The sequence below is a fragment of the Arachis hypogaea genome, chromosome 15, assembly GCF_003086295.3.
Source record: "Arachis hypogaea cultivar Tifrunner chromosome 15, arahy.Tifrunner.gnm2.J5K5, whole genome shotgun sequence".
Taxonomy (NCBI): Eukaryota; Viridiplantae; Streptophyta; class Magnoliopsida; order Fabales; family Fabaceae; genus Arachis; species Arachis hypogaea.
In genome coordinates, this window is record NC_092050.1 from 155,435,880 (window position 1) to 155,455,619 (window position 19,740).

Below are 19,740 nucleotides of genomic sequence, written 5' to 3' on the forward strand. Positions count from 1 at the left end.
CCTATGTAGGTTATGCCTCCTTAAAAAACCCCTATGGACCAAACCCCTGGAGCTTGGGAAAAAAATCCAATAGAGGAAAAAGAGTACATCAACCATGCATAATTTAAGGAATAATGAAAAAAAACTCAACAATTTTTAAAACCTCATACAACTAAGCTCTAGAATAAAGAACACCCTTGGAGTCGGCAAGAAGAAGGTGAGTGAGTTCCGGCGGAGGCCTATTCAGAAGAGAAAATGCAGAACTCGAACAAGAACCTATTTTTGCCAGAAAATCAGCACACGAATTTGCTTCTCTCATGACATGGTAGATAGTGACATCCCACTCAAGAAGCATGAACTGAAGAATTTCTTCTACAATATCTGCGAATTCCGGGAAGTCTCAGGCATTGTCATGAATAATCTCGAGAGCCACCATGCAATCACTTTCACATTCCACCTTTCTGTACCCAAACTGCCACGCCAACCACAAACCATGGCGAATAGCTACCAGTTCCGCTGCAATGCTGCCGGCGAAACCAATATGACTGACGAATCCGGTAATGCAGTTGCCATCTTGATCTCTAAGCAAGCCACCACATCCGGCTCTTCCTGGATTTCCTCTTGAACTTCCATCCACGTTGAGTTTGATAGCCCCTTCAGACGGTGGAACCCAGCGAACTAGCATCCTTTGTATACAAACACCGTAAATTGTCAAACTAAACGCAACTATATCTGATGATCTTCGTTGCCATATTCAAAGATGCTATTATAATTTTGCAATGATTCTGTAGTATGTACATAGCTAAGGAAAACCAATGGCAAAGAGAAAAACATGTGGGCACCAAAACCAACTAAAAGAGAAGGCAATATAACTAACAAGTTATATCCTAATGTTCATCTGTACACTAGGAATAACATACTAAAATTTTATAGAAATGGAGCAAGTTTATCGATTTAATCATATAAAAAATGGCATGCCCTTTTCCCCCAAATTTCTTCTTCTCCTTTGACGTCGAAGCCCCTGCTTTGTTTAGTTTTATTCAAAATGAATAAACTTTCTCTCTCTCTCTCTTCGTGCCTTTAGCTCTTTTCCTTTTATTGAATTATTTTTTTTAATTTGTGGGCCCACTAACAAATCTCCCCTCATCAACTTAAGTGGGGATAGGCTGTCCAACAAGTCCGCCTTCTCTTTGTAGGAATCAAATTTCACTGCAAGTAAACTCTTAGTCATCATATTTGAACCATTATCATCGGTATGGACTCCTCAAATGCATATGACTTCATCTCAAGCGCTTGACATATCCAATGATACCTCACCTCTATGTGCTTTGATCTGGAATGAAACATCGGATTCTTGCTAAGATGGATAGCACTCTGACTGTCACAAAATAACACAAACTTCTCTTGATTGATGCCTAACTCTTGTAGAAATTTCTTCATCCACAAGAGTTCCTTAGAAGATTTAACAACAGCAATGTATTCTGCATCTGTAGTAGACAAAGCAACACATTTCTGAAGTCGAGATTGTCATGACACAGCTTTCCCTGCAAAAGTCATCATATAACCAGAAATAGACTTTCTTGAATCAAGATCCCCAGCCATATCCGCATCTATGTAACCATCCAACATAGGTTGGCCATTTCCAAATCATAAACAAACTCTGGAAGTACCATAAGGTATTTGAAAATCCACTTCATTGCTTGCCGTGTTCCTTGCCAGGATTAGAGAGAAACCGACTAAAAACTCCAACAGCATGAGCAATATCTGGCCTGGTGCAAACCATATCATACATCAAACTGCCAACTGCAGATGTATATGGAATTTTCTTCATTTCTGCTTTCTCTTTCTCACTTGTAGGACATTGTCATGAACTCAGTTTGAAATGACTAGCAAGTGGAGTACTAACAGGTATGAAATTACTCATGCTAAACCTCTCTAAAACCTTCTCAATATACTTCTGCTGTGACAACCACAGTTTTTCATTCTTCCTGCCACGAGTGATACTCATGTCAAGGATTTTCTTTGCAGGACCCAAATCCTTCATAGCAAAAGATTTGTTCAAATCTTTTTTAAGACTTTCAACTACTTAGTGTCATGACCAACAATCAACATGCCATCAACATAAAGCAAGAGAATTATAAAATCACCATCAGAGAATTTCTTAACATATACACAATGATCAGAAGAAGTCTTACTATACCCATGACCTTCCATGAAGGAATCAAACTTTGTGTACCACTGCCTTGGCGCTTGCGTCAGCCCATATAAGCTCTTTTTCAACTTGCATACAAGATTGTCCTTTCCTTTAACCTCGAAACCCTCTAGTTGTTTCATATAAATTTCTTTATCTATGTCACCGTGAAGGAATGCAGTCTTCGCATCAAGCTGCTCAACCTCTAAATTCAAACTAGCTGCCAATCCAAACACAACTTGAATAGAGGACATCTTCATAACTGGAGAAAAATTTTTCTCAAAATTAATACCTTTCTTTTGCTCAAAGCCTTTCACAACCAATCGAGCTTTGTACATTGGCCGTGAGACATTTTCATCCGCTTTCAATTTGAACACCCATTTCTTCTTGAATGCTCTCTTACCCTTCGGTAGCATCACCAATTCAAACGTATGATTCTCATGCAAGAATTTCATTTCTTCTTGCATGGCCTTCAACCAATCTTCCTTGTGCTCATCAGACGTAGCTTCCTGGTAGCTCTCTGGTTTTCCAATCTCAGTGTTCATCACATACTCATGAGGAGAGTATTTCTGAGAAGGATGACGCTCTCTAGTAGATCTTCTCAATTCAGCCTCAACTGGTGGTTCAGGTGGAAATTCAACATCTGGCACCTCAGGTTGAGGTGTAAGTTCATCATGCAAATCATCACCATCATTATCAACTTGTACATCTCCCTCATCAAGGACCAGGTTCATCATCAGCAAAACGTCTAACAGTTATTGTTGGCTTATCTGTCTTCTCAAGATCTTCAATAGTTTGGTCTTCAAAAAAAATTATTTCTCAACTTCTAATTATTTTCTTACTCACTGGATCCTATAATCTGTAACTAAAGTCTTCGTGACCATAATTCATGAAGATACACTACTTTGAATTTCCATCAAGCTTGGACCTTTCATCTCTTGGAATGTGAACAAAAGTCTTACAGCCGAACACTCGCAAGTGACTATAGGAGACATCTTTCTCTCTCTAAACTTTCTCTGGAACATCACCATACATTTAGTGGAACTGAAGGAGAAAGGTTGATCAAATCTACCGAAGTCCTCATTGCTTCACCCCAAAAGGATTTAGGCAACTTTGCATGAGAGAGCATACACCTAACTCTATCATTGATAGTGCAATTCATTCTCTCTGCAACTCCATTATATTGAGAAGTCTTACGAACTATTTTCTCAAGTTTAATCCCATGTCCTTTACAATACTCTTCAAACGGACCCCTGTATTCACCACCATTATCTGTTCGAACACATTTCAATTTCCTTCCTATTTCTCTTTCAACACTTGCATGAAAGTGTTTGAAGGTATCGAGCACCTGGTCTTTAGATTTCAAAACAAAAGCCCACATTTTTCGAAAATAATTATCAATAAAAATAACAAAGTATGATGCACCACCTAGTGTCTTAACATTCATGGTGCAAACATTAGTGTGAACTAAATCTAGAACATGTGATCTCCTATGAGGTCCAGAACTATAAAATGATACTCTAGCATGCTTTCCAACAAAACAATGAGTACGAGTATTTAAAGTTGTACCTTTCACGGAAAGTGAGTGCTTCTTGGCTAAGACGCTTAGTCCTTTCTCACTCCAGTGACCAAGCCTTATATGCCACAAATCAGAAGAGGAATCATTAGCTACATTCACCTCTTCTTTGCACAACTTTGCTTGCAACTGGTAGAGAGTAGTGAGACTATTGTCTTCTTTAGCAACAATGAGAGCTCCTTTAGTAATCTTGCATTTTTCACCACCAAAGGAAGTGCAATAACCCTCTTGATCCAATGCCTTGACTGAAATAAGATTGAACCACATATCTGGCGCATGCCTAACATTCTTCAACTGTAACTTGCATTCCATGTTGGTTTCAAGTCACATATCACCCATACCAATGATATCACATACTCCTTTATCTCCCAATTTAATCTTGTCAAAATTTCCAGTAGTATAGGAAGTGAAAAGTTCACACCTCAGAGTGACATGACATGAGGCACCAGAATCCATAATCCAAGTGGAATCATCACAGACAAGATTCACATAATTTTTATCATATGTGATAAGAACATCTTCATAAACAATAGCAGCAGTTTCTTTATCACTATCTTTACCTTTGTCTTTGTTTCTTCTCCTTGATTGTTCTCATTTCAAGAACCTACAATACCTCTTGATATGCCCCGACTTGCCACAATGGTGACAAATGAACTCCTTTCTTGGCTTGTATTTTTCTCTTGACTTGGTTTGACTCTGACTTGTCAGAACTGTGAGGTTTTCTACTTTGTCTTCTTCCCCGTGACTCTGAAAAAGTGCTTCTGACTGGGAGGAGGCATTAGTCAAACCATGCTTCTTCATTCAACATGCTCTCTTTAACCATTGCTAACGTCAACTTTTCTTTTGGAGCTAAGTGAGTTAGTGTCACAACCAAAACTTTCCAACTATCAGGCAAAGAGCTCAACAACAACAAGACTTGCAACTCGTCATTCAAAGTGATTTCATTATTTGTCAGTTGGTTCACCGTTTCTTGAAAAGTGCTCAAGTGCTTCAACATTAATTTACCTTCAATATATTTCATATTGACAAGCTTTCTAATCCAGAATGCTTTGTTTTGCACATTCTTTCTCTCATATAACTCCTTCAATTTATTCCACAACTTCTCAGCATTCGTTTCGGTGTCAACATATGAATATACGCTAAGATCAAGCCATTGCTTAATCAAAGCAATTGCCTTCCGATTCAGCTTCTTCCATTCAGCATCGGATTTTGTACCTTTTGATTTATCCCCCTCCACAGGATTATACAAGTCCTTGCTATACAACATATCTTCTATGAAGGTCTTCTAAATCAAGTAATTTTGAGAATTCAATTTGACCATATTTGGCCCATGAGTATTTTCCTCCATTTAATCAGCACAGCAATAAACAACCAAAGCTCTAGATACCACTTTGTTGGGAAAACTCAACAAAAATTCAAACAAGAACATGTCTAAAGCGAAAGCACCAAAAATAATTTTCCCACAACCTGTGCGATTAAATAGATAATACTAAAGATACTCCAAGTAGAAAATATAATGGTAGAAATTAAATAATCAGACACTAAAATTTTAACGTGAAAAAATTCCTAAAAAAAGGACAAAAAACCCACGAGACCTAGTCCAGTAAAATCTTCCACTATCAAAATAATGAGTACACAATCAGTCATTCTAGTAGCACTAGGACATCTCAACAATCAACAAGATACATTATCAAAATTGATAGAATCAACATAAATTATTTATAAAGTGGGTATCTCAAATCAGCAAAAAAAAATAATACAACTAACAAGTTATATTTTAATATTCATTTTTAGACTAAAAATAACATACTAAAATTTTATAAAAAATAAAACAAATTTACCAATTTAATGGGATAAAAAATAACCTGCCTTTTTTCCCTAAATTTCTTTTTCTCATTCGACGTCCAAGCCTGCTTCGTTTGGTTTTATTCAGAATAATGAATAAACCTTCTCTCCCTCTTCCTGGTTTTAGCCACTTCTCTTCCTTTTATTTAATTATTTTTTTTTTGTTTCAAACTTGTTGAGGCCCACCAACAATAGGTAATTATTATTATTGCAAATTTTTATTTTTTAAAAATTTAAAATTAAAAATTATTAAAAATTAATTAATTTAATTATCATCTGATTTTAATTTTTTTTTTATTATACACATTGTAATTAAATTTATTGTTTTCTTATACTAGTTATTCATAATTTTTTTTAGAGAAAAAGACAAATAAATTCTTGATCTTTTATCCTGCGTGAGAAGAAAGTCTGTCAGGTGACGCGTACCCGTGATCCACACGTACACGTGACAAGCATTAAAGTAGTCACGTCAGACTTTTCTATTGGGTCTGACAGATGCATTTGGACGGAGGAACTGATCCGTCCAAGTTTTGTGAAGCTCAGAAATTTAAAAATATCTTTTAATGGTTAGAGACGAAAATATCCGCAAGACAAAAGGTCAAAAACCTATTTATCCTTTTCCATTTTATATATATTTGCTTTGTATTGGAATTAATATTAATCAGTTCATTTTTCTTTTATTTCCATCGCAATTTAAACACCTTAAAAAAATACCAAAAAATTATACCATAAACTTATGAGGATCTATCTAACCCTTGAATCATAATAATATATGGTGAATAATATTTATACCAAATTTTTATGGAAATAGACATTAATAAGCATGTAATAAAAAATTCTTGTTTATTTATATTTTATTTGAATAAATATATTATGTTAATTATCATGTATATATCTTGAATAAATTACGTTATTTGATCCTTACTCATATATTATATATAAACTAGATTCTAATTCAAAGTTATGAATAGTTACAATCCTACCTTTACATATACACTTGAATGGAACAAATCTGATTATATAACTAAGCATAAATTCAACATATTATTTCATTTCATTTGATAAAAATTGAATACAGTGAGAGTTGCATGCTGCTCATAACATATACATTACACGGAATAAAAGACCTCTCCCGCATGTAACTTAGACGCGTATGAACCACTATACTAACTCACACAATAACAATAATTACAAGAGAAAATTTCACTCCCTCTCTTTCGATATGTTAAAATGACATTCTTTTTTCTTCTATTTTATAATTATACATTTCTCCCTTTTTTAACTTTTAAAAAATATTTTTTTAATTCATTTTAAATTTTTTGTATTAACTAATATTAACTTTATCTATTTTTAAAAAAAAAATTATTTTTTGAAAAAATACCTATTAACAAAAATTTTATTTTTTGTCATTAAATTTTACTTACTAAAATACCTTTTAATAAATTATTCTTTTATTGATTAAATTATATTTTTATCAAAATATTTTTTAAAAAATTAATAATTAAATTATTTTTTCTAAAATACCTACCATTCAATAATTTTTTAATTATTAAATTGTGATTTTATTAAAATTTTTGTTAATAATTATTTTTATATTTACCATTAATTTTTTGATATCAATATATATTATTTTAACATTAAATATAAAATCTTACCACTATTAATATGTATAACAATTAATATATATTGATATTGAAAAATAATCTTACTAAAATTTTTTATTTAATATTAAAATAATATATATAGATATCGAAAAATTAATAGTAAAATATAAAAAAAATTGTTAACAAAAATTTTGGTAAAATTATAATTTAATAATTAAAAAATTATTAAAAGATATTTTAAAAAATAATATAATTATTAAATTTCTTTAAAAATACAATTTAAACAATAAAAGAATAATTTATTATAATTAAATAATTATAACATCAAAATTAAACTCAATAAAATTATACATAGGTGAACATCCTTATTATTGTCAACTTACATGCAAATGCAATCACCATGCATCCATATATATACACATACATATATAGCATTCATATTGACCAATATGATTACGTAGGGTTCAAGAAATTTAGAAAACAAAAGTAAACGATAAACCACTATCCAGATATTTAATTTTTTTTTATTTACTTTTTATCCTTTCAATCTCACCTTAATCTAATTTTGTGCTTATTTTGTATATTTTCAATCATTATATATAGCACATATACATATTGCAGTTTCCTCACTCTACAATGAATGTATTGTTCTGCCAGCTTTTTCCCACTAAGTAAAGTGTGTTCTTTAATTTAGTGCTACACACACACACACACACATATATATATAGTATTGTGTATCATTGATTAATATGGTGTACAAAAGGCCATTGAAGTGTTTGAAGATAGTGATGACTAATTTGGTGACTGTTTGGTGTGATGGGAATTATTGTGAGTGGTTTCAGAATTGGAGCAGATGGTTTGAACATGAATTACTATTTGTTTAGTTGCCCTTTTGTTGAATCTGTTGTTAAGGACATTATCAATAGGGCATTGGAAGATGATCCTTCACTTGCTGCTCCTCTTCTCAGAATGTACTTCCATGATTGTTTCATTCAGGTTCTTAATTTCATTTCTATTTCAATTAAGTTTGTGGTAATTAATAATGATCATGTTGTTGTTTGGCGAAATTACTTAGTTGAGTTTGTTATTACGGTCATAGGGTGTCAGTATCATGTTCGAAGATTTTGTTTTGGAGTTTCTGTGAGTAATATAATAAGTTAGAGAAAAATACTTGCATGTTCTTAAAACATATTTAATGTGTGTTTTATTTTAAAAATATTTATAATTCTTCATTTTTTTAATGTTGAAGAATAACATTATTGACTTGGTAATTATAAATGTTTTTGGAATAAATATCAAATTTGTTATAAAAATTAGAAATATAGCTCAATATTAATATAAAATTTCAATTGGTATAGTAAATAAGTAACTCACTAAAAAGATGTCATGCATGTTGTATCCATTTTTCTGCCATAAAATTCAACATATATTGCAGATTATAAATATTCTAACATATATGTATGGTTGTGTGATCTGCTACTAGGGATGTGATGGATCAATTTTGATTGATTCCACAAAGGGTAACAAAGCAGAAAAGAATTCACCAGCAAATTTGAGTTTGAGAGGCTATGAAATCATTGATGACATCAAAGAAGAGCTTGAAAGACAATGCCCTGAAGTAGTTTCATGTGCTGATATTCTTGCTTTAGCTGCTAGGGATGCAGTTTTCTTTGTAAGATCAACCTACTTATATATTTTTCTATTTACCATTAATTTTATACTAATATATATTATGAATGGCACAATGAGCAGGCAGGGGGGCCAGTTTATGACATACCAAAGGGAAGAAAAGATGGAACAAGGTCCAAAATTGAGGATACCATTAATCTGCCATCTCCCAACTTCAATGCTTCTGATCTCATCAAGATGTTTGGCCAACATGGCTTTTCAGCACAAGAGATGGTGGCTCTCTCTGGTAATTAATATACATATATGTCCCTATGCTTCTATTTCTATCTATATATACATGCTTCTTGATGAATAGCTTCTAAATTAATAATTACTAGCTTTCACTATGTCATTCCTTCTGTTACAGAATATCTATATATTAAACTAGAAATGCATATAATTTTCAAATAGAATAGTTGATAGAGATTATGCAACAAGGAAACATTTTTAATAATGTTTTGTGGTTTTGAATCTTCAGGGGCTCACACAATAGGAGTAGGTAGGTGTTCTTCTTTCAAGAACAGGCTAACAAAAGTAGATCCAAATTTGAACTCAGAATTTGCAAAGACACTGTCCAGAACATGCAGTGCCGGTGACAATGCTGAGCAGCCCTTCGATGAAACAAGGGATGATTTCGACAATTTGTGATCAAACATCGTTCACTAGTCCAAGAGCTAGGAATTTTGTCAACTCTTATGCACAGAACCAAGCCTTGTTCTTCTTGGATTTGCAACAAGCCATGGTCAAAATGAGCTTGCTTGATATCAAAGAAGGTTCCAAGGGTCAAATTAGAGATAACTGCCGCAAAATGAATTGAATTGGAGAATCTAGCTATGACTTATTTAAAGCAAATATATGATCTATGTATTTATATATCTATAGTTTGATAAATATTACATTAGCACTGATGAACATAATTGACAATTATTAACAGTTAATATAGAATTGAATAATTTCTCCAGAAATTTTGTAATTTCATTGAAATTGAATATGTTACATAGTTCTGAATAGTACATTGTTCCACCAAGATTGGTATCGACTATATGGATACTCGGCTTATGTAGGTTATGCCTCCTTAAAAAACCCCTATGGACAAAACCCATGGAGCTTGGGAAAAAATCCAATAGAGGAAAAAGAGTACATCAACCATGCATAATTTAAGGAATAATGAAAAAAAACTCAACAATTTTTAAAACCTCATACAACTAAGCTCTAGAATAAAGAACACCCTTGGAGTCGGCAAGAAGAAGGTGAGTGAGTTCCGGCGGAGGCCTATTCAGAAGAGAAAATGCAGAACTCGAACAAGAACCTATTTTTGCCAGAAAATCAGCACACGAATTTGCTTCTCTCATGACATGGTAGATAGTGACATCCCACTCAAGAAGCATGAACTGAAGAATTTCTTCTACAATATCTGCGAATTCCGGGAAGTCTCAGGCATTGTCATGAATAATCTCGAGAGCCACCATGCAATCACTTTCACATTCCACCTTTCTGTACCCAAACTGCCACGCCAACCACAAACCATGGCGAATAGCTACCAGTTCCGCTGCAATGCTGCCGGCGAAACCAATATGACTGACGAATCCGGTAATGCAGTTGCCATCTTGATCTCTAAGCAAGCCACCACATCCGGCTCTTCCTGGATTTCCTCTTGAACTTCCATCGACGTTGAGTTTGATAGCCCCTTCAGACGGTGGAACCCAGCGAACTAGCATCCTTTGTATACAAACACCGTAAATTGTCAAACTAAACACAACTATATCGGATTTTCTTCGTTGCCATATTCAAAGATGCTATTATAATTTTGCAATGATTTTGTAGTGTGTACATAGCTAAGGAAAACCAATGGCAAAGAGAAAAACATGTGGGCACCAAAACCACAGGACTTCAATTTCGAACGAACTTATCATACATATGTGAAACATTTTTGTATATAAAATGGTACATGTTTGTAGCCAAAATAAAATATTAAGTAATAATAAAGAGATTATTTACTTGATTTTAGATTGGGTTGGATCACTGATTGAGAGAAATAGAATGATGTGATGAACAAAAACAAGAACTAGAACTTGAGTGGGTTGTGGGTTGATGGTATAACTGTAAGCGAATGAAATGATACCAGGCCTCAGTTGGAGAGGATGAGGAAAAGAGGGATTTGAGATGAGGTGAGAGAAGAGAGGATTTGAGAGTGAGCTTCAGATTGTAATTGTATTGTTCAATAACTGTTTGAACTGCATTGCTTAAATAGCACAGAGTAACTAATTGAACTCTCACGTGTAACGAACTGTTGACTCTCAAGTTATTTTATTTATGAATATGTCTAGTATAGAAATTTATATACCGACTGAATCCATTTTAAAGTGGTATCTTTTTTTTTTGCCGATTTAGGAAGAATAATTTGGCAATATGTATTTCCGTTACATAATTTGAGCGACGAAATCATTATAAAATGTGTCCCCCTTATAATTACTAATTTCCCTTTTGCTGGGTACTAGCAGATAGGGTAACATAAATCTAGCAAAAAGTCTAGGGTCACACTACGGTACACATACAAAGTACAGAAATTCTCCCTGAAATTTTTGTTTATGAACACTTGCCTTTACTCTCTCTCTTGTAACAATCAGAGCTTGTGATGGAAAAGCTGGTTTGGTTAAAATCATATTTGAGTGATCATATGTAAAAATTTGATAACCTTATTTATTAATGATTTCATAAATCAGTTGAATTAATTCTTTTTTTATATTATAAAATAAAACTTACACATAGATTACTAATTTTTTCTATGTATCTTTTTATTTGAATAATTATTTTTAAATAATGAATTAAATTATATCATATGTATTTCGTATTTTTTTTATTAGTTATTTTAATTTTATTTCTTTTTCGTTATACTATTCACTCTTACTTTGGGATTAGACATAAAATACATGAAAATGTTGAGTTTTTATTTATGCTTTTGAACGAATAAATTTTTTATTTTTTGGTTGTGTATTTTACTAATTTTAAAAAGATAAAAATAGCAAATAAATAATATGATCTTTAGTTTCTGAGAATATACGTAAAAATAAATTTTTAAAAGTCACACGGTAGGATGCTATCATATATATTAGTAGATACATTAACACATTCTTAAATTCTAAGTATATGTACACGAGTTAAATCTTAAAATGGTTTTTGAGATTGACGTCGTGCACTAAAATTGTCTCTGAGATTCTAATTGTACCAATTACGTCTCTGAGATGGACAAAAATGCACCATGTTTGTCTTTAACCTATTTTCCATTAAGGACGTGATTACATGACTTGATGACGTAGGCTGTTAGTGACATGTGTCGCTCCATGATTTAGCTACATGTAATAGTATGATGATGTGTTGACCAGGGACACGTGGCATGTTGACATGGATGGTTGTGCCACGTGTTACAGTGCTTTTTGGTCACATGTCTGTTTGTGCCACGTGTCGCAACAGTAGTCGTCCACGTGTCATCTATTATGTCATTATTGTAGATGCACCAAATTAGTCTCTTACTTTGCGTTAAGTAACTCATTTTAGTCCCTGAAATTGAATGTCGTGCACCAAATTAGTCACTTCACAAATTAGTCACTTCACTAGTTTTTTCTCCTTTTTTTTTTCTATAAATTCAAAATTCTCAATATCTTTGAATCCATTAATTTCAATTCTATTTTTCACATGTTATTTAAATACAAGTACTTTTATAAAATATTTTTTCTCTTGCGGGTACCCCTAACAGCCATTTTGGAGTTGACGTGAATATATTTCAAGCACCCTACTACTATCTCCGACTTCTTTCGTCTAGTCTGAAGAGGTCGGAGATGGTAGTGAGAATGCTTGAAGTGCTTTCAATGTAGCCCATTTCAGGGACGGATTTAAGGGGGGACAAGTGATGGCCTTGGCCCCCCCAACAAATTTTAAACTCATATATTATTATAATAGATGTATTATATAGAGTAAAATTTAATAGTGTAATAATAATAAAAAGAGTTAATATTTTTTATGTATTAGAGTTTAAATTTCTCTACATACATTTATATTATTTGTATTTTTTTATTTGATTTAAAGTTCTTTTTATATTTATTTTTTTAAATTAATTTTAACTTCTATAATTATATAAAAAATACTTTAATATTATTTACAATAATATTATTCTTTTTTTAATTGGTAATTTAGTTGTTTCTTTTTTTATTACTTTTACCTCTATTATTATATAAAAATACTTTAGTATATTTTAAATTCACATAACAAAATTGTTAGTGAGATTAATTTATATTATTTTATGTCATATTTTATAATGATATAAAACATAAAAATTTAATTCGCGGCACATAAATACTTATTAAAGTAAATTAATTAACAAAATATTTAAAAATAGATAATTTTATATTTTATTAGATGTAAAATCATAAAAAATTATGAAAAAAATTATAAAAATTGAGATAATAATTCTTTTATTTAATAAATATTTATTAATTTTTTAATTAAAAAATTAATTATAATTATATTTATTATTAAATATATGACATTATATTTGATTATATAAAATTTTAATTTTGGCCCCTCCATAGTTAAATTCCTGGATCCGTCCCTGCATGTGTCTGAATTTTCACCCTAAACTTCTTATAAATGTCACCTTTATAGAATTCCCTAGTCCTCAAGACCAAAATAAATGAGACTAAACAAGCAACTAATGTTGATGCTGTGATTATGAAAAATGGCAACCTATAACATTGTACTCCTAAACAAGTTAAGTCTTGTCCAACTTTTCTTTGTAGTCCTTTCATTTCCAATTGCTTCAAAGCTTTTTTATCATACAAAGAGCCTGTTACTTTCACATTTAGTATGAATGATCCAACAGGGCTAGCCACAGCTCCAAAATTGTACAATGTTGAGTAGTACTTGAGTCCAAAAATTTCGGATATGATTGCAAACATTAATGGCCATATGGCTCCAAAGCAGAATCCGATGATCACGGAGGCAAAGTATAATGAATTTGGGATTCCAAGCGCGATTAGAAGGTGGCCGACACAAGATAGAAGCATGACAAGGGAGAGCATCAACGGCGGGGGGAACTTGTATTTTTTTAGGAATACCTCGGACGCGAAACCTGAAGAGGCGTGTCCGAGGTAGTTCCATATGCTAACTAGGGATACAAATGTTGTGAGGCTCTTCTTGGGATAACCCAATGATTTACCAATTTGTCCCAAGTTGTCTAGTGCTGTTAATGTTCCACCAACACCAAATGTTGTTGCTATGAAGAGGATTAACATGTCAATGCTGAAAAGTGCTTGCAAGATTGTGTAGTCCTCTCCCCTGCTTGGGGGTTTGAATATGTTGCTTAGACATGAAGTTTCACCATGTGAAATGGCACTGTAATTAAAAGAAAAAATAAAAAAATTTATTGCATTTTGATACAAAATATTAATGTTTTGTTTATACTAGGAGAGGCACAAATATGTTTGACAAAAAAAGATTTTTTTACACAATAATTTATCCAATTTTTATCCGTCTAAATTTTAAACAATAACAAAGAGACAAACTTTCTATTATTTTTTATTATCTTAAATCATATTCACTAGTTAAGACATGACATCTAATACTGAAAGAACAAAGAGATAAAAAATATATTTAACACTCAAAAAATAAATTATTTATAGGGCTATTTATCTTGTGTTCTAAGAAAGATATATGTTAAAATTATAAATTAATTTTTTTATTAAAAATACAAAAAATAATAAGTTTTTTATGTATTTGTTTTAAATTTATTAAATAAAAGAAATTTAAAACATTTAACTAACATAAATTTATCATGTAACTTTAAAACACAGATTAACTAAATTTTTATTTATATTTTATTCTTCTACTAAAGAGTATTTTTTTTTTCTCTTTATTTATATATTATTGTCTTGTCTTAACTACTAAACACATTCTTATTTTCTCTTGAATTTTATATTAAATTACTTACCAATCTAATAAGATATTGGACATAATAACTAACATATATATAACATCCACATAACAAAAGTATTACTAAAAAAAAAAGTATAGGTAGATAATAAAAATATTAAATAATGTAAACAATAGATATATCGAATATTTATTTTACTAGTGTACGGATGGTTATTTTAATATTAAAATTTAGATGATTAATTTAAAGGTGTAGTGTGTTTTTATTTGATTAGTGATTGTTCATGTTAGTTCAAAATAATCATTGTTCCCTAGCATTCCCCGTTACTAAATTACTTGCACTTGAAATTTGAACACTACCTGTGAGTGTGATTATAGTTGGGACAATTCATTAGCAGGAGATGGAACCTGTGTGACAACTTTGAATCCAGAAGAAGAAGAAGAAGAAGAAGCATCATTGATGTTATTATGATGATTCTTCAAGATGTTAAGTTCCTCTCTAAAGACAACAACAAGTGGAAGAAGAAGCAACAAGAGAACAAAGATGCCATCAACAATGTACTGAACCCTGTTGAAACTCAACCTGTTCTGTAACACAATCAACAGCATCAGAAAAACAGCAACACCAAGTGATATATACAGAAGCTTGTAGAAAACTCTCAGCTCCTTCCGTTGCGGAACGATGTCGAGGATCCGAACCGTGGGTAAAAACAAGAAGCTTATAACAGCAGGAAGATATCCAATGAGCAAGATGAGAGCCTTAGAATCATCACCATAAAAAGCATGGTAGAGTTGAGTGAAGATTGCACCACTGAGTCCAACATAGCCTTTTAGAAGCCCAATAACACTTCCTCGGCTTCTTGGGAAGCTTTTCACACACGTTACCAATGCACCAGTGTTGGCAAATGATTGCGAATTAGCTCCTATGTCGCACAAATACAAATACAAATATAAATACGAATATTAAAAACTGTACGATAATATCTGAAGTTGCGTTTATTTTTTAGAACATGACAAGATAAGACACTAAAAACAAGATATAAACATAGACACACATAATTTAGTATTTTTGTATTTTGTTGTTAATAAAGTAGAACAAATTATAAAAATCTAATTTATTCTCATTTTTTTCATTCAAAAAATTTTAAAAAAAATGTAACAATAAAAAGTATAATTATGAAAAGTTAACAATAATAATAAAAGAAAAAATAAAAAATAAGTTATATCCCTTGTTAATATCTCTGTGTCCTTTTTGTCATGATGGACACAAAATACACAAATTTAATGTCTTTGGACACAATGTCCTTGTCAATGTCTCATTTGTCAAACATGACTCTGTGTCCCTGTCTCAGTGTCATGTCCCTATAAATAAACGCAGCCTAATAGTTTAAATAGCTTCATTCTAAGGCTGTGTTTGGAAAGGAGACAGAGACTAGATTAAGTTTTTGTATTATGTCTAGTATAAAATATACTAGATTATGTTATATCTCAAACTTATGTCTAAATTAAGATAAATATAGATATTAAGGAAAAAATTTAAAATTTAAAAAGTTAAATAAGGGTATTTTTTAAAAGAAATATTAAAATTTCAGTTCCATCTCTAAAAATTTAAGTTTTTTATATCCTCACTTTTTGAAGGTACTAAAATTTTGAGTTTTGAGACAGAATTTTTAATTTTAATCTCTAACCATCAAACACAATACTAAATCTCATTTTTAGTTTCTTAAACAAACGCTACCTAAAAACTACGTATTTATCAATTTGATTCTCAAAGTTCAAACTTATCTCACGTGTCATAAAATGAATTAGATGATGATATGTGGCAAAATGATTATGCTATGTTTTATCATCTAACTTATGAAATGATTAATTTGATTCACAACTGTATCTTTCAAAGATAAATTTAAAACGTTTGATTTTTTGGAGAATAAATTGATGCATATGGAACATAAATAGGAAAGTATAGAATGGAAGGATTTGTGCACCAATGTAGAAGTATAGGCACATTTGCCAAACGTGGGGAATTGCAACGTGGCCAGTGACAGAGAGCCAAACCATGAAGTAACCAAAGAAGTTCATGGCTGCACCAATGGAGAGAATCACCCATGGAGGTGTGAGTTCATTGATAAGCCCTGAGAATATGCCAAGATTTGCACCAAGGTCCTTGAAGAAGCTAATCAAGTTGAGGGTAGATTGGTCATATCCCAATGAGGATTTGACTTCATTGGAGTATAAACCAAACATGTATGTTGCTCCTGAGACTGACATGATTAAGCATGAGGCAAAGATCATGAACCACCTCCCAGTTACAATTTGGTAGCTCAACTTCTTCATTTTTCTCATCTCTTCTTCTACCATTTTTTGCTTCTTAGGAAACTTAGGCTATTTTGGAACCATGCATATAATATATGTACACATGGGTTGGCTAATATATATTATTTCTACACACAACTATATGCTGTATTATTTGTCTTTATGGCCAGACATATATATATATATATATATATTTTTTTTAAAAAAAAGAACATTATTGTTTTATGTATTATTACTATTCACATACAATGACATCTTAATTATTCTTTAATTTTTAAACCTATCATTGTCTCCCTATTATGCATATCTAATAATCTTTTATTTAAGGTATTAGTGTTGCAAGTTGTGTATGTGTCAACATAACATTGATTTAACTAAGGTTTCAAATTCTATAAGAATGTGATGGTGGGTATTATTTCTTAATATTAATAATGGACTAACAAATATCAAATCCACCTAAATTTTTTTTTTTTTTAATATAACAATTATAAAGTTTTATCTTACTAAGACAGATTAATTATATTAAGGGTAAAATATATTTTTTGTTTCTGAAGTTTGACAAAAGTTTTAAAAATATCGCTAAGTTTTATTTTGTTTCAATTTTGTCACAAAAGTTTTCGATTTGCATCAAATATATTCCCGACGGCTAATTTTTAAAAAAATTTAAGACCAATTCAATAACAATTTTATAAGAACAACTCTTAATACAACCAAATCAAGCATAATTTTCAAATATTATTATTAGATTGGTCTTAAATTTTTTGAAAATTTAGCCATCGAGTGTATATTTGATGCAAATCGAAAACTTATAAGATAAAATTGAAACAAAATAAAACTTAAGTATATTTTTAAATTTTTTACCAAATTTCAAGGACAAAAAGTATACTTTACCCTTATATTAATTAATTACTTGGATTAATTTTTTTAAGTATACTACTCAACCATTTTTCTTTTTAGATTCTAGTAAAATTAAACTTTGAATGCTACATATCTTGATATGATTGACAAAATAAATGGCTACTAGGATAAGAAAAATATACACTATAGGATGCCATATTGTAAGGTTTTGGAAAAGAAATTAAAGTAGGTTTCATGTGGGAACTTTATTCTCAACCAATTGATAAGCACTAGACAATGCTCCTTAACCAAACATCAAGGGAAGAACTTGGATTCAGTGGGAAACTTGGGAATAAATTAAAGGAAATCAAAAGATATATGCATTGTCCTTTTGTAATTGTATATATACTCTTCTCTCAAAAAAGGGAGATAAGGTATTTAAGATTTTTCTTTCTTTAAGGAAAAAAAAAAATTGTTTTGAACTTTCTATCTAGTTTGATCATGCAAAAATAATTTGTTTTCTAACTTCAAGGGATATAAATTAAAGCAACAATAATAATTTGCTAACTAATTTCTATTTGATTGATTTACTTTTTAGTTTTTTTGAGAATGTTTATTTTTTTTCTATGTAATTGGTTCTATTTTTTTTTAGTTGTTAGATTATGAAGTATAAAGTTATTTATTATTATTCTAATAATAAAAAGTAGGTATTAAATTAATATATAAAATAAAAATAGCTGAAATAATATAATTCATTAATCGCATATACAGTTAGAAATGATTGCTTAATAACACTTAAGCATCAATGAATCTTGATTGAAATGGTCACATACTTGGGAAGAATCTGTTTGAAAGGTGGAAAGGGTCACATGCTAAAGAATATATATCAACTTTTTGAAGAATAATAATTTTACTTTTTGGATAAAATCACTTTTATTTGTTGTATGGAACAAATAATCAAATAAAAGATTCAACACCATTATTTCCAACACTTTATATTTAGATAATATAATTTAAAGAGTAAGCAAAATTCATGCAGTTTAATTTATTTTTAATATATATTTTATATTAATAACTAATTTTAATGTACACTTATTTTAAATAAAAAATCATTCTACAAATTAAAGCAAAAGTAAGCATATAACTGAAGATATATATATTCTTTTCCTCATAAAATAACAACTATATATCTTCATGATGATCAGAAGAGTTCTTCAAATTAAATGGAAAAACAAAGCAAAAATGTTTTACTTTTCTTCTTTCTTTTTGTTTTGTTTTGTTTTAATTTCTTTAGCAAATCATCTACTTAGCAAAATCCTCATAATTAATAAGATTGAGCCAAAATGGAGATATTTAATCACTAACTACACTTCTTTATTTTCAATAATTATATATAGGCCAAATGATGTGTTAATCAAATGAGACAAAACATGTGACCAGCCATGTGATTGCATTGGTTGTAACTTGTAATTAGGTGTGTTTAAGTATATACAATATATAAAATATAAATCTTTGACTGGTTTTGTATCGGCAATTTGATAAAAAAAAAATTTCAAATTAGAACAAAGTGTCATACTTCAATTCACGAGACAAAAGCATCATCACTTTGGGATAAACTCAATTAATCAATGTACAACATAAATTAATGGTTCACTAACATCTCATCATGGCTTTTCACAGCCAACAATAATGGTGCTTGGATTACCCACATTCATTGGTAATTATGGAAGATACTAGTATACTAAAGCTACCATTAACTAAGTGGGTTTGTTTTATTGATGTTATTACTATCTACAACATTA

General features: G+C 30.8%; 1 protein-coding gene and 1 pseudogene across 1 annotated transcript; one reads left to right on the forward strand and one right to left on the reverse strand.

Annotated features, from left to right (window-relative positions):
- The first annotated feature begins 7,836 nt into the window (after positions 1–7,836).
- LOC112751598 (peroxidase 47-like) lies at positions 7,837–9,873 on the forward strand (annotated as a pseudogene).
- Positions 9,874–13,385: 3,512 nt separating this feature from the next.
- Positions 13,386–18,002, reverse strand: LOC112751599 (protein NUCLEAR FUSION DEFECTIVE 4-like). The gene is made up of 3 exons (XM_072217305.1): positions 16,774–18,002; positions 15,174–15,711; positions 13,386–14,251 (listed from the first exon to the last, which is right to left on the reverse strand). Exons 1-3 carry the CDS (start codon positions 17,144–17,146, stop codon positions 13,450–13,452), a joined length of 1,713 nt encoding a protein of 570 aa, XP_072073406.1. The 5' UTR covers positions 17,147–18,002; the 3' UTR covers positions 13,386–13,449.
- Between the last annotated feature and the right edge of the window lie 1,738 nt (positions 18,003–19,740).

Bases quoted from the DNA above. Each gene is read 5' to 3' on its own strand.
- LOC112751599 (XM_072217305.1), bottom strand. From the start codon at position 17,146: ATGGTAGAAGAAGAGATGAGAAAAATGAAGAAGTTGAGCTACCAAATT. The intron at 15,712-16,773 runs GTGCACAAATCC...TGTGCGACATAG, and splicing joins GTGCCTATACTTCTACATTG to GAGCTAATTCGCAATCATTT. The intron at 14,252-15,173 runs GTCCCAACTATA...TTTTAATTACAG, and splicing joins CCATCTCCTGCTAATGAATT to TGCCATTTCACATGGTGAAA.